Here is a 14660-nt window from a genome sequence, read left to right on the forward strand (position 1 = left end):
GTCTACCCTGTTGCATACCTTTGTGTCATCTGCAAAAAGGCACATTTTACCCTCAATTCCATTTGCAATATCACCAATAAAGATATTAAAAAGCACTGGTCCAAGTACAGATCCCTGGGGTAACTCCACTTGTAACCTTTCCCTCCTTTGACTGTACTCCGTTTACTACAACTCTGTTTTCTGTCCTGCAACCACTCTCTTATCCATTCAACTATCTTAGAATCCAATCCCAATCTTTCAAGTTTATTTAACAGTCTGCGATGTGGGACAGTGTCAAAAGCTTTACTAAAGTCTAGATAAGCTACATCTACAGCCCCACCTTGATCTATTACTTTAGTCACCCAGTAAAAAAAGTCAATAAGATTTGTTTGACATGATCTTCCCCCAGTAAACCCATGCTGATTTGGATCCTGTAAATTGCTGGTTTTGAGATATTCTACAACTCTTTGTTTTAAGAGTGTTTCCATCAATTTCCCTACTACTGATGTAAGGCTCACTGGTCGATAGTTGCTTACCTCTTCCTTGCTTCCACTTTTGTGCAGTGGGACTACATTCACTGTTTTCCAGTCCTCTGGGATTACTCCAGTAGCTGGTGACTGGTTGTATAATTCTGTTATTGGTTTTACCAGCTCCCCTTTAAGCTCTTTTAGTATGCTTGGATGTATCCCATCTGGCCCCATTGATTTATCAACTTTCAGTTTTGAGAGTTCTGTGAGGACTTTCTCCTCTGTAAATGTACTTGTCTCTCCCTCAGTTTTCTGACTATACTTGCAACTTAACTGTGGCCCCTTCCCCTCTCTTTCAGCAGTGAATACTGAGCAGAAATAATTATTAATATTATCTGCTATTACATTTTCCCCCTCAAGAAAACGAGTGTTCTATGGCTCTAAATACAATAGAATAGTGCCTCTTCTACCAGTAAATGTGGCGCAAGTGGGTCTGGCACACACATGCACAATGCTACAATAGTAATTTCGTGGACGGAGACCACTAAATGAAACCGCATGTATGATGTGTAACATAAGAGCCCCCAAAATTTCCATTTACACAGTGGTTCTATATAGTGATGGGATATGGTCATTTGGTCTACAGCAAGTTGGTCGGCAATCGTTAGGTCAACACCATTAGGTCGACATGGCTTTAGGTCAACACAAGCATTAGGTTGACATGGGGTTTTTGACCCGACATGTGCTGACAAGTCCTACCATACACTAGGGCGTGGGGGCAGACAAAAATAGTGTGCCGAGCATAGCGAGTCACCGTGCCCGAAGCATGGCGAGCACTTTAACAATTGTCCATGTCGACATTCAAAAAAATAATAATGTCGACCTACATTAAGTCAACCTAATGCTTGTGTCGACCTATTCCCATGACGACCAACTTGTTGTAGACCAAACGATCCAATTCCATAGTAATTATATTTTAAGAAATAAATTATATAAAAATGAAAAAAAAAAAAATTCAAAGATATATGTCCCAAAATATCAAATCTAGGTAATAGGCTATGAATAGAGAAAAATTATAATCTGAAACAAACTGGTCAATTTACTAAGTGGTCACTGCTTTTTCGTGGGGTGATCCCACTTAAATCAAAAACGATATTTAAAGCTTTTGGGGTAAAAGACTTTGGCCAATAACAAATTATCGGTAAAAATCTTGCAAGAAACTAAAATTTCTTTACGGTTCTCTTTCCTGGAGGTTATCCTATTAGGTCACACTTCGTGAAAAAAACATTTGCTTCCCTGAAAAACTGGTGCTTATCTGGGATTTTGTTTTGCTTGCCTGGGGCAGGCAAAATAAAAACAACGATAAACTGCGGCTGGGGACAATAGATTAGCCCATGGTAAATTACCATGGGTAACTGGATACTCCGCATGTGGTAAATTTACGGTCACAACCAAAATGGGACAACACCACTTTATTGGGACCAGTTTTGTTCATCTTAATTTGTACAATTAATTTTTCAGTACATTGCTCTGACACTCTACTGAAAGTACCTAGATGGCCCACAATTCATTTAAGCCAGGACAATGATATTTCGGTACTTATGTATTAACGGGCGGCTAATATGTGGCCGGCGGCGACCGTGCGGACATGGGGGGGTTGACTTACCGTGGCAAGGGTTAAGGAGGGGTGGCGGGATGGCCTGCAAGGAATCAGCGTCGGCCGGGGGTGTTAGATGTAGACTGCGGTGCAGCAATGGCTGCCATTCAGTGTAGTCACCGCTGGGAGAGCATAACATGTTTTCCCGGCTCCCTGTCATGGCGGACCCGTGGGGAGCCGACTGCCCAAGGCATCGTTAATGGTAAGTATATTACACACACCGCACACTACACACACACACACAACACCCACTAACACAATGATATCCCTTACCTTAAGGCATACAATCAGATGCGATGCGATGCGATTTTGCATAGGATTCAATGTTAAGAAGGTCCTGTTCATTTCCCCACTATCTAAGTGCGCATAGAGTTGATTTTATATAGCGTGGCGAGCGCAGCGAGCCACCGAGCCCGAAGCGTGGCGAGCGAACGCATATTTCTTAAAAAGTATTCTGTGTCCCCTCGCGGGGCTCGCTACGCTTGCCACGCTTCGGGCTCGCCACAGGTTTATATCCAATTCCATGCCCACTTGGATAGTGGGGAAAGGAAAAGGACCCCTTTTTCCCATTGAATTCTATGTTAAAATGGACTCAGACCATTTTAACATTGAATCCTATGGAAAAATCTTGACCATCGCATCGCATACGATTTGGTCGCATGCGATCCGATTTCTAAATCGGACGCCCAGATACTACATAAGTACCGATATCCCCACTATCCACGTGGGTGTGGAGTTCAATTAATAAAGTGTGGCGAGCGCAGCGTGCCACGGAGCCCGAAGCATGGCGAGTGGACGTGTAACCGCGTCCCCTCGCGGGGCTCGCCGCGCTTCGGGCTCGGCACACTTTTTAAAATAACTCCACGCCCACGTGGATAGTGGGGATATAAAACATTATGTATTAACGTAGCTCCAAATATGTAATTTACGTAGTTTACGTAAATTACATAGATTACATAGCCAGCATAGTGGTGTATTGGTATTCTCAATACACCACTACGCAAACTACGTAATGGGCGCCCTTGCTAATACATAAGTACCGATATTTCTTATTTCATTTCAGTGTGCCCTGGGCTATATTTACACCTACCTACAGTCCATCTAGTTTGAAGAAGTGTTTCTCAAAAGCATAAGCTCCAGTAGGTGTGACACTGAGTTCTGCTGGTCCGACCAAACATCCTGTCCAAATCCAGGCTGATTTCTTGTTTGCATCAGGAGTCGCCCCGCCACCCCCCCCCCCCCTTGTCCTTTGATGTGTGAAAAAAGTTACCTAAAAAGGAAAACTGAGCTTTAAAATGTTCCAAAATCTCTCTACAATGCCATGTGCCACAGCACATCAGTAGCGGAAAATTTACTTAAGTTTCAGAATGACCCATTTAGTTCAGGATAATCCATTACATTTCAGAATGACCCATACTAACTAGTAATTCCACATATAAAGGAACAGAGAAACAGGAACCATTTACATCCCAAGTGTTGTAAATAGAGCGAATATAGCACAAAACAATCAGAATATTCTCAGCGTGGCCAGGAATAGCCTCTGTCTTGTAGCTGCATCCCATTTGGTCTGTACAGGACGATGTGCTGGGTGGGTAAGGCAGACTCCACACAACCAATAACACAAATACTTGAAAGAAATTTATTTCTCCCCTTTGCAAGGATGAGGTCTATGCATTATTATCAATGAACAATTCCCACACAGAAATGCAGACATTTATATTATTTCTGCCATATATTATAATCCTCGACTTCTCTAAGAAGTAACTCAGTGCAATGTGTACGAGGACTGGAGTGAGGCCGGAGTGAGTGTAAACAATGCGACATGGGAGAAGATGGACACTAACTGGAAGTTGTTGGAGGCAAACATGGGATCATGTCTCAGGAACATACACAGCAAAATATGGGTTCAGCAAACGTTTTAATAGCAAATGCTGCATGGCAGATGGCGACAGGAAATAAAGCATGTACGTTTATTCCACCGCGTAGGCACAAGAGATTACGCTAGAACCCAAAACAAAATACGAAGTGCGCTTGTGATTTGTGGTTACCTAATTTTTTTGCTAAAATTTCAATTTACATTTCATTTACTGACAATCAAAATTAGAATCTCTGACTTTAACAGGGTTCTCCTGCTCCAAACGAAAAGAGCACAGACTGAGCCACAAATAGAATCATCGATCTGTACAGTTGGAATCAGTTAAACATTGAAGGGAACACACAGAAATCATGTATTACAGTTGTTGCAGAAAAGATAGCTGTCTGATTGGATGGGGAGAGCCATGGTTCCGTATGTGTGTGCCTTTACTTAATAACGGCAATAGCTGCAACATACTGTATGGGGGAAATGCTGCACTTTGGCTGAGTGACAGAAGCAGTTGCCAATGGTAACACCAGATCCTTGTATTTATCACTTAAGTCACTCATAGGCTCGCCACCATTTATCTCTATGCTGAAACACACAGCATAAAATAATACATATGACGTAATTCACACAATTCAAGCATTAAAAATACTGCACAACACACGTCACTAAATGCTTTACAGGAAACAAACCATCTGATAGTCACATGAGAGGAAACCGCTATGTTGGAGTTATTGCGTTGCAGGTACTTAGCTGCTGTTCTGCTATACCCGGCATGCATGCCACCCATGATGCTATACCCGGCATGCATGCCACCCATGATGCTATACCTGGCATGCATGCCACACATGATGCTATACCCAGCACAAATGCATGCCACATGTGATGCTATACCCGGCATGCATGCCACATGTGATGCTATACCTGGCATGCATGCCACACATGATGCTGTACCCAGCACAAATGCATGCCACATGTGATGCTATACCCGGCACGCATGCCGCACATGATGCTATACCCGGCATGCATGCCACATGTGACGCTATAACCGGCACGCATGCCACATGTGACGCTATAACCGGCATGCATGCCGCACGTGAAGCTATACCCGGCATGCATGCCACACGTGACGCTATAACCGGCATGCATGCCACATGGGATGCTATACCCGGCATGCATGCCACATGGGATGCTATACCCGGCACGCATGCCGCACATGATGCTATACCCGGCATGCATGCCACATGTGACGCTATAACCGGCACGCATGCCGCACGTGAAGCTATACCCGGCACGCATGCCGCACGTGATGCTGTGCTAGATGATCTGTAACCCTGGATGATAACTCTGATAACTATACCTATGACCTGATAAAGCAATTTTGTTCCATGTTGTTAAAGAATAGCCATTAAATAAATGATTCATATACTGAATTAGGAGCACACACATACATTTTGTATTTACTACTATTGTGTGTAGGGTGGTGCGCCTGTGTCATAATGCACAACTATGTTTGTAGGCACAAGTGATTATTTGGGTCTGCAGGATCAGAACCCCCCCCCCCCCCCCCCCCCCTCCCCTCATATGTTACTGTGCAGTAACATACAGTATTGTACAGTGTTACATGGAACACTGGGAAATACCTGTAATTGTGTAGAGAGGAGAAATGACAGCAGTGACATTTACCTTTATAATACACCTACCATTATGCAGACTGGTACAGCTGTGAATTACACTACTGCACTGACTGCCCACTGGCATTATAGAGGTTACGCTGTAGAACATGGGCATCTGCCACAGAACCTATTCATTCATGGCTAAGCATAGGTGCAGATACTGTAGTTCTCTATGTCATGCTCCAAATTAATATTGTTGTCTCTCATTCAAAATATATACTTCATCCAAATTATTATATGCTCTAGAACGTAATAATTTATACTGAATTTCATTTAAAAAGCGAATATTACGTCTAACTGTAAGCAGACATTAAGATATGTTGTACAAAACCATAGACGAGATTAGCAGTGTTCTAATCTATAGGATTTCCCGGAATATGTGCTGGTACAGACTAAACAATATACAGATGTGTTCTATAGTACAGCAGCTTTCTGCTGACGTCATATCAGAGAAGCGGGTTACAAAATAATGTTGGTTCCTGCACAGAACTGTGGTCATGTCATAATGTGCAATACTGGGAACATGGGAAATGTTACTTTATTCCTCTTTCTTCTTCCTAAAAGATAAGGTATCTTTGGTTTCTTGTATCTTTTCAGAGATCCGATCTTTTGTTTCTTCCATCTTTTCACTTATCTTGTCCCTGGTTTCTTCCATTTTCTCGCTGAGGCGCTCTTTTGTCTCCTCCATCCTGTCCTGTATATAGTCTTTCACCAATGGCGGTGTGGACAAGTAGCCATATTTCCGGAGATATTTAACAGTAATGGAAGTCCCCCCTAATGTGACAGTATATCGAACTGGTGTTGCAATCTGAAATACAAGGAACAGAATTTCTTTTTTATGCAATCTAACACATGATTAATACAGGTTGTTTTTATGGGATATTCGTAAATGTTATATTAACCCTTTGAGTGCCAACATCTGTGAGAGATGGGCAAAATATCCACTAAAAAATGCCAGCGTGGCTCACATTTGTTATATAAATTGAAATAAAAAATCGTTGTGTAAAAAGAAGGGGGGCGTCTAGTGTCTTGTCTGTCAGTGGACACAAGATGACGCCATTGCTGCTGACCTACGGTTATGATTATCATTATAAACCAGTTACGCTTCACAGATATAAAACATACTGTATTAATAGTTAGATGAACAGGATGAAAAGACCTTTACAAATAAAAAGTGTACATACAAACAAATCAGAGGTATGACTCTAAAGCCATGTACACGCGGGGTGATAGGTGTCCCGTCACAAATCGCTCAGCACACATTGCTGACACACATGCTATGCGGAAGCGGGACCATTTGTCTACAGCAAAAAGATAGACAACCATTAGGTCGACACCATTAGTTAGACAAGCAAAAAGGTCGACATGTCAAAAGGTCAACATGTCAAAAGGTCGACATGCCAAAAGATCGATATGTCAAAAAGTCGACGTGTCTATGTTGACAGTTAAAAGGTCGACATGGGGTTTATCACTGGGTTTTTTTACCCAAATGTCGACAAATTCGACATGGACACAGTTTGAAGTGAACCGCAGCCCCTCGCAATGCTTCGGGCACGGTGCCTCGCTGCGCTCGGCACACTATTTTATTCTCACACCTCTCCCTAGTGGATGGTAGGGCATGAAATACCGCCTGTCGGCACAGGTCGGCTCAAAAAACAGTGGCAAACCCCATGTCAACCTTTTGACTGTCGACCTAATGGCAGTGTCGACCTTTTGGCTTATCTAACTAATGGTTGTCTATCTTTTTGCTGTAGACAAATAGTCCGGATACCATGCTATGCACCAGTGATGTAAGCTGAGCGATCTGTGCAGACCGGTGTTCCCCGGTGAGAATACTGGCGAACTGACTAGATTTTCTCTGCATGCAGTCAAGATCTAGTCAGGAAATGGTGACCATCGTGACATGGTCATCACTGGGGGTATACACACAGGGCGATGTGTACTTCATTTTTAAGTGTTCTAGTCAAATCACAGGTTCTCAAAGTCGGTCCTCGGGACCCCACACAGTGCATGTTTTGCAGGTCTCCTCACATAATCAAGCGAAATAATTAGCTCCTCCTGTGGATCTTTTAAAATGTTTCACTCAGTAATAAGTGCACCTGCCGGGTGAGTTGAAAAACGTAAACTGTGTGGGGTCTTGAGGACCGAGTTTGAGAACCACTGGCTTAGATATAGGGCTGAAATCGTCCTGTGAACTGATGTTGCCCATAGCAACCAATCAGATTCTGTCTTTCATTTTCCAGGATGCAACAAAGAAATGTTAGAGAATCTGATTGGTTGCTATGGGCAACATCACCTCTTTTATATTTTTAGTAGTGTTAGTAAATTTACCCCTAAAAGACTACAGATAACATATCTACTACCTCTGGATTCTGCATGTTTTCTCCTGTAGCAACGTTATGAAAACAGCATACAGACATGAATAGTAACAGCAACAATAATCAAAGAGCTGGCTAGATACAAACAGTCATCGCCCTATCTTGGAGTCTGCGCTTCGGGTTATATGTCAATCATCTGAGCTTCCCATTAAATACATACAACCGCTGTAAATCCTTTCATGGCAGCAGCAGGGATATGTCGGCAAATGCTGGCAGTTCCTACTTATTACAAGTTGTGGTGCGGTGTCTGACATGTACATGCTTCTAGTCCCTTCACAACTATGGTCTAATTACCACAGAACCCAGGGGACAGACAATCACATTCTGTCAGAAATCCCCCAACAAGGCATTAATCAGAGCAAGCCCATTAGATGCTCATTTCCACACATCAGATATAATGCTACAACAATCGTCATACATACACAACTGCATTTCCTATAGAATCCAATAGTACAATAAAGATGAAACAACAATCCCTGCTGCGTGTTATGTGCAGGATTGTACAGGGGCTTGCCCGGGGGGACTGACACATATTATACGGACCATGGCTCCAGGACACAGTCTAATCATCCCACTAACAATCACATATTGACCAATGGATTCACTCCAATTATCAGACACGGGAACTGAATACAATTCTGACAGTACCACTATGGTATAGGCATATGATGGTGTTACCTGTAAATAACACACCAGTCTGAATGCCCTCGTTTATTAACTCTCCATAGTGCGACGTGTATTATTATGTAAAGTAATCTTATTGCGATTATCTCTCTATATAATATATAACCGCCCAAGGCCGAGTGCTGCAGCACTATCTATAGACAGAACACACATCATGCAGGTAGTTAGATCCCTCGGACGCCTTTTTAATTAAAAGCTAATCATGACTTTCAGTACTTTTACTTTTGCACAGTGCACACAGAGCGGATGTACCAATATTAAGCACTGGTAAGCTAAGCCGCTTTCCCCAAGCTGAAAAGCCTGCTTAACAGTCTAGACATGGAAGCAACATGCTGGGACGGGCGGGCAGCTCAGCTGCAAGCAAGCACAAAATGTGCCCTGTTCCAGGCTGGTCCTGCGTCCTAGATTATAGGTGCATCTGCATTTCTGCGCTGTCCCCTTGCTGGAAGTAACACACAAGACAATCCTCAAATACAGAGAAACGTATTACTTGGCAGACAAACACAGTGCGGTGAAGTAAAATAGGGCCTGATTCACACCTGTTCCAGTGATTATCGGATAACCGCGCATGCGCACGGCACCCTGTGCACCAACCACCTGTGTGACCACAGCAAGTGAAGGCTAGCCCTCACTGTCCAAATGCAAGGTGCCCGGTTAGGGTGGCACACAGCTTTTTTTTTTTTGAGTGCCCCAGAATACGCAGACGGCGCCCGGCCTCATTCTCCCCAGGGCCTTCGCTGTGCTGAGTAAGTCTAGACTTACGCGGCGGCTGTGAACATGGGGGGAATCCATGTGATGGCGAGTGATTACAAATAGATTCCCCCTGTGGGCACGGCAGTGAGCGTATCTGCAGCCCTGTGCACGGGAGGGATATCACTGTGGGGCAGTGTTTACCTGTTCGCTGAGCCCCAAACACTCGCAGCCAAGCAATCAAGTCTGAATCGGGCCCATAATACAGTGAAGGAAATGTCACAGGCTTTATGTATATGAGCATTTACAGTGTATGCATTCAGCTATATACCCACAAACACGATGCTGCAACCCGAAGCTGTTCCATTCTGCTCCAAATCTGTGCAGTTCTGGATGATTACAGCAATTTATAGAAGGGAAGACTGATTTCCCTTAGGGCCAGATGTATCAAGCTTCAAAAAGTGATAAAGTGGAGAGTGATAAACAGCCAGCCAGTCAGCTCCTAGTTGTCATGTTACAGGTTGGGTTTGTTAAATGACAGATAGGAGCTGATTGGCTGTCTGGTTATCACCTTTTGAAGCAGGATACCTCTGGCCCATAGACTGTACACAGATGTCATTACCTGGCTGCTTTCTCCCAGACATGGAAATGTTGCCGGAAAGTTCCAGATCACAGAAATTAAAATGTGCAAGTGACCACGGGATGGCTAATGCATGTACAACAGCATAAGGTCTTGTTTTCTATACCTCTACAAAGCAAATCTATAGCCACTTCTAGGAACGATAGAGGTATCCAGAGACAGACATGCTGGAGTGCTCTCGTCCTAGATGATGCAATCAGAGGCAATTTTCACTAAAAGCAGCATGTGTCAATGTCAAATATTTGTAAGGATAAAAAGACAATGAAGAAAGATCACTTACTACACCCCCACCAGCCCCAACTCCCATCACCATGACTCCTCCAGCACCAGGCTGTCAAACTTGCCAGTGTTATAATGAGCAGGCAATAATGTGGCTTTGTTATCGAAATATATCACTACAAAAAGGGGATTTAGTATGTACTGGCCGCAGCACAGAATGACTGAAGGGCATACTGAGATAATTGATGGCAAGTTAGCATTAATCCCAACTTTGATTGTGCAAGTGAATGAATACAGGTCACAAACAAGTAAGCCAGTGATTGAAGGTGGTCTGTATATCGAAGTGTTCGGATTTGTGTTACACATTCCATCATACAAACAGGTTTTTTAATTCAGTGATGTCATACAAGTGGGCAGGGCCTATTTGTTTTGTACATTCAATTCAACAGACAATTTCCACGCAGCAAAGCTCTTTATAAGTGACCAGAGAGAAGTCACAACGGGGGCTGTACTGTAGGTCATTTTTCCCCAGTAATCTTAATACAGCTTGAAGACGCATTATTTTATAGAGACAAGGATGTGTTTGTACATAAATGGACAGGATATTAGTTATAATATTACCTTATACATGGCGTAGGCTGTGAGAACATTCCCACTCTGAGAATTCTTCAGAATGTTCACTATACTTTCAGGAAAGTGGAGGAGCTCCAGGAAGGGAACCACGTTCACTCCTCTGTGGGGTCAAAGCAAAATATAAGAATACAACACTGACAGACGGGTTCCTCATATCACAACCCAAAGTTCAGATTGCGTTTTTATATACACTAGCTGATTTTAATTATTCATGCAACATAGATTATTCTGAATAAGAATCACTTATACTGTAATAGAACATGTCCCAAAAAATCAGATTGATAAAATGTAACATTGTATATGGTGGAATCAGTGCTGATACTATCTCCCCCCTAAATACTTACTCAGGAACGGATGGAAAATGTATTACACATTCCTGCGTTATTTCTAGTCACAGTGCGCCCTCTCCTGGATGTTGTATGCAATTGTAAACTAAAGACAAAACCATTCATACATACAAATGAATCAGATATTACATATTGTAACCTCCTTATGAAATGTACTCATGAAGGTTTTATATTTGTACAAATTATAGAGGACATTTATTTACAAAGTGGGTGTCTATTATAGGGTCAACAGTAATTATGTTGACAGTGTCACTCTAGGTTGACATGGGTTTTTCACTTTTCTTTGGTGCCAATGTCTACACCTGAGCATGTGGAACCCCAGTTAGTGTAGCCAGGGGCATCGCTCCACTACCACTATGCTTGGTAAACATCACCATTCCAAATCTAGGTCCACATGAATAGTAAGGCAGAAAATAACGTCACCCTTTTGTCTATGTTGTCCATATGGTGTCCACCTATTGGAAGCCGCTTTGACCTGCACTTGAGGAGGGCATGGACAAATTCTGGAGATAGAGCTTTGTGCTATCTGGTTTATCAGAGAACCAGCATTACTGGTTTTCGATCACTTTTGTCTTGTTTGTTTGTCTATGCAGTCTATTTTAGTGATAATAAAGCAACTTTTGAGCACAAAGCAAACTAGTGCAAAGGCAGAACACAACAATCATACAGTTCACAAGTATCAGAAATAGACCAGTAGCTGTATCATAGTGCAAAGAAAAATCCCATGGTGCTTAGGATGTGAAAACCAAGTTAGGGACATATCAGTACATATAAAGCCATGAGATGCTGAACCAGAAAGCATTTCAGGAGAAAGCTGGAATTGGTGGTGCACAGTGATGTGTTCATTCTAGCAGTTCCCCTTCCCTGCCTGCTGTGTCGCTCTCTGCTGTGGTGGTTCTGAACATCAGTACTGAAATACAGACCACACTATGCTAGAAGCAACACAGCAGACACCTCAGGCAAAGAGGAACTGCATGGGTTTTGACAGATGCAGTGTGCTAGAATGAATACTAAGTGACTAAAGGGTGACCTCTACAGTTCCGACTTAGGTACGCTTCTTGGTTATGCTGGCATCTCCTGAGAGCACTAGCAGACCATACAGATGCAGCAATACAGACAAAAGGCATCTTGCAGTGTGCGTTGGCTTTATTGTACATTCACTCCCTGGTATTGCTCTACCTCATGGATTACCAGAGTGGTCGTTCCATAGGCATGTTGTGTAGAGGGAGAAAATACTTCTAAGGGTCTATGCACTAAGCTTCAACAGTGATAAAATGGAGAGTGATAAACAACCAGCCAATCAGCTCCTACCTTACATTTTTCTAACACAGTCTGTGGCATGGCAGGTAGGAGCGGATTGGCTGGCTGTTTATCACTTTCCATTTTATCACTTTTGAAGCGTAGTGCATCTGGCCCAATGTATTAAATATTGCTGAAGTGTTGCAATAGCACATTGGCAGTAATCAGAGACAGCACTTCACTGTGATATAATTCCAGCCCATAGGAGAAGGCTTTTGTATAATTCAAATACTTTTCTAAGGTTTCTTGGTTTCCAGATGGAGGTTGCAGGAGGGGATCACAAAATCCCTCTCCTCTGAAAATGCCTCCAAAGGCATAAAGTGGTGAAGGTAGCCTTCGGGAGCAAGCTCTGGGCTTAGCTTATAAGCTGAATATTACTCAGGCTGGCTGTCAGAATCAGCAAGTCAGTGTCCAATGACGCAGACCCTGGACCAGTCACATCATCAAAACGAGGGAGACATGCAGTTATGTGAGCAGTAGAATAGTCTCTCATCAGAAGTGCTACAGACAGTAGAGCAATTTAAACACGATTGGGATAGGCATAAGAATATTCCTACAAGGAACTAAAATACAAATAGGATTACCAAACGAATAAAAGAAAAAGGGGCAGACAAGGAGGATGAAGAAGTTCTTATCTGCTCTCAAATTTTCTATGTTCCAATTTATGGAATTATGTATTAAATTAAGAGTTTATTCTATAGCTCAGCATAAACCAATTGCCATAGACCAAAATAAGTACCTGCAATGTTTACCACACGGGTAAAGCTCCAGGTTTCTCCTGCAGCAACGCAATTTGTCATTTTCCCTGTGTGGTAAACCCGCAGGTAACTCCCATTACCACAAGAGTTATGTCCCAGAGGGTTCATATAAAGCACAGCTTTCCTCACAGCATGACAAGTTGCAATGATTAATCTGTGTTAGGGGGAACCCCTTGATTTTAACGCTGCAGGATACAAACTCTTAATTGAATAAATCAGGGCTGACAATAAGGAATTGAATCTGCTCCATAGGGCCATATTCTGAATTGGGGAGGAAAGCATACAAGAAAAAGCATGATGCACTGCAGGTGGGGCAGACTTATAACATGCAGAGGTTGGATATGGGAGGAGGATGTCCAAACTGACATCTAGCCTGCAGCATAAAGGAAAAGCTGTCCAGCTTTTGTGGCTACATGTAATATCAGCTAGTATTTACCCTGCATGCAAAATAAAAAAAAATGTAATGCCACCCGTCGGTTTGTCCAGGTGCAAAGTTACTTGTTGCTTTCTTCTTTAAGTTTAACTCCGACCCATACTATACGTCAGTCATTCAGGTACAATACAAAGTACTGGGGAACACAGATAGTGGTCCTTCATTGTTAGGTGAACAGATAATGGAGAAACAAAACCAATATAACAATCCTTCCCTGTATTATTAAAGTACATGTTCATTTTTGGTTTCACAATTGGATGTACCAATGGAGATAAAGTTGAACCCTCGAAGCTGAAATGGCATAAAGTGTGATTTAATCAGTATAAAATGTCAGAACACATTACATTCTGCAGTCTGGGTCAAAGACCTGATACTTTAATAGCCTGGAACATATAATGCAAAGGAGTACGCTAAGTTTAGATTGACATTTGGGATCAGTAGCTGCTAGAAAGGGCAATAATGCCAGCTGGTAGAGGGTAACTAAAACAAACACTTGTACTAGAATATTGGCTGATGTCAAGTGCTTAGCTTTCCAGCTGTAGGCTGGGTATGTCTACCACTGACGTGTATTACACACAGGAAATTGTTTTCCAAAACAGAAACAGGTGTGGAAACAAAACCACACAGCTACAGGGATAGACAGAAGATTTCATTATAAATTAAACCATTCTCAATGCAATTTGTAAAAGGGAAAGGAATCTGCTTATATGTAATACAAGCTTGATTATGGCCGGTGCTTTGTGGAGTGGTTCATTTTTGTCATTCATAGCTAACTGTGCTAGCTAGCCTTAAACACATTCAAAATAAGTATATACAAAAGTCTAAGTATAAACATGCGGCACACATACTGTATGGCAAGAATGCTCATTGTTACAAAGCCACTTACGGCCAGTGGCATGGGTATATGGTCAGTGGTGGGCCTGTAATGAGGTGGTGCCA

The 14660-nt window shown here is 42.6% G+C and overlaps 2 protein-coding genes across 5 annotated transcripts in view; one reads left to right on the top strand and one right to left on the bottom strand.

Moving 5' to 3' along the window:
- The window catches only part of MC5R (melanocortin 5 receptor), a 977289-nt gene that overhangs the window by 253655 nt on the left and 708974 nt on the right, over positions 1-14660 (top strand). The gene's annotated exons all lie outside the window — the stretch shown is intronic.
- Positions 3729-14660, bottom strand: part of MIMS1 (mitochondrial inner membrane scaffold 1) — a 53833-nt gene continuing 42901 nt past the window's right edge. For all 4 annotated transcript variants that reach the window (XM_083187698.1, XM_083187695.1, XM_083187697.1 and 1 more), the window contains exons 4-5: positions 10873-10984; positions 3729-6448 (exon numbers count right to left, since the gene is read on the bottom strand). In XM_083187698.1, the coding sequence (XP_083043824.1) occupies positions 6179-6448; positions 10873-10984 (382 nt within the window). In that variant the 3' untranslated portion in view covers positions 3729-6178. The remainder of the gene's footprint in view (positions 6449-10872; positions 10985-14660) is intronic.

Source organism: Crinia signifera, chromosome 5 (genome assembly GCF_055691185.1).
Source record: "Crinia signifera chromosome 5, ASM5569118v1, whole genome shotgun sequence".
Taxonomy (NCBI): domain Eukaryota; kingdom Metazoa; phylum Chordata; class Amphibia; order Anura; family Myobatrachidae; genus Crinia; species Crinia signifera.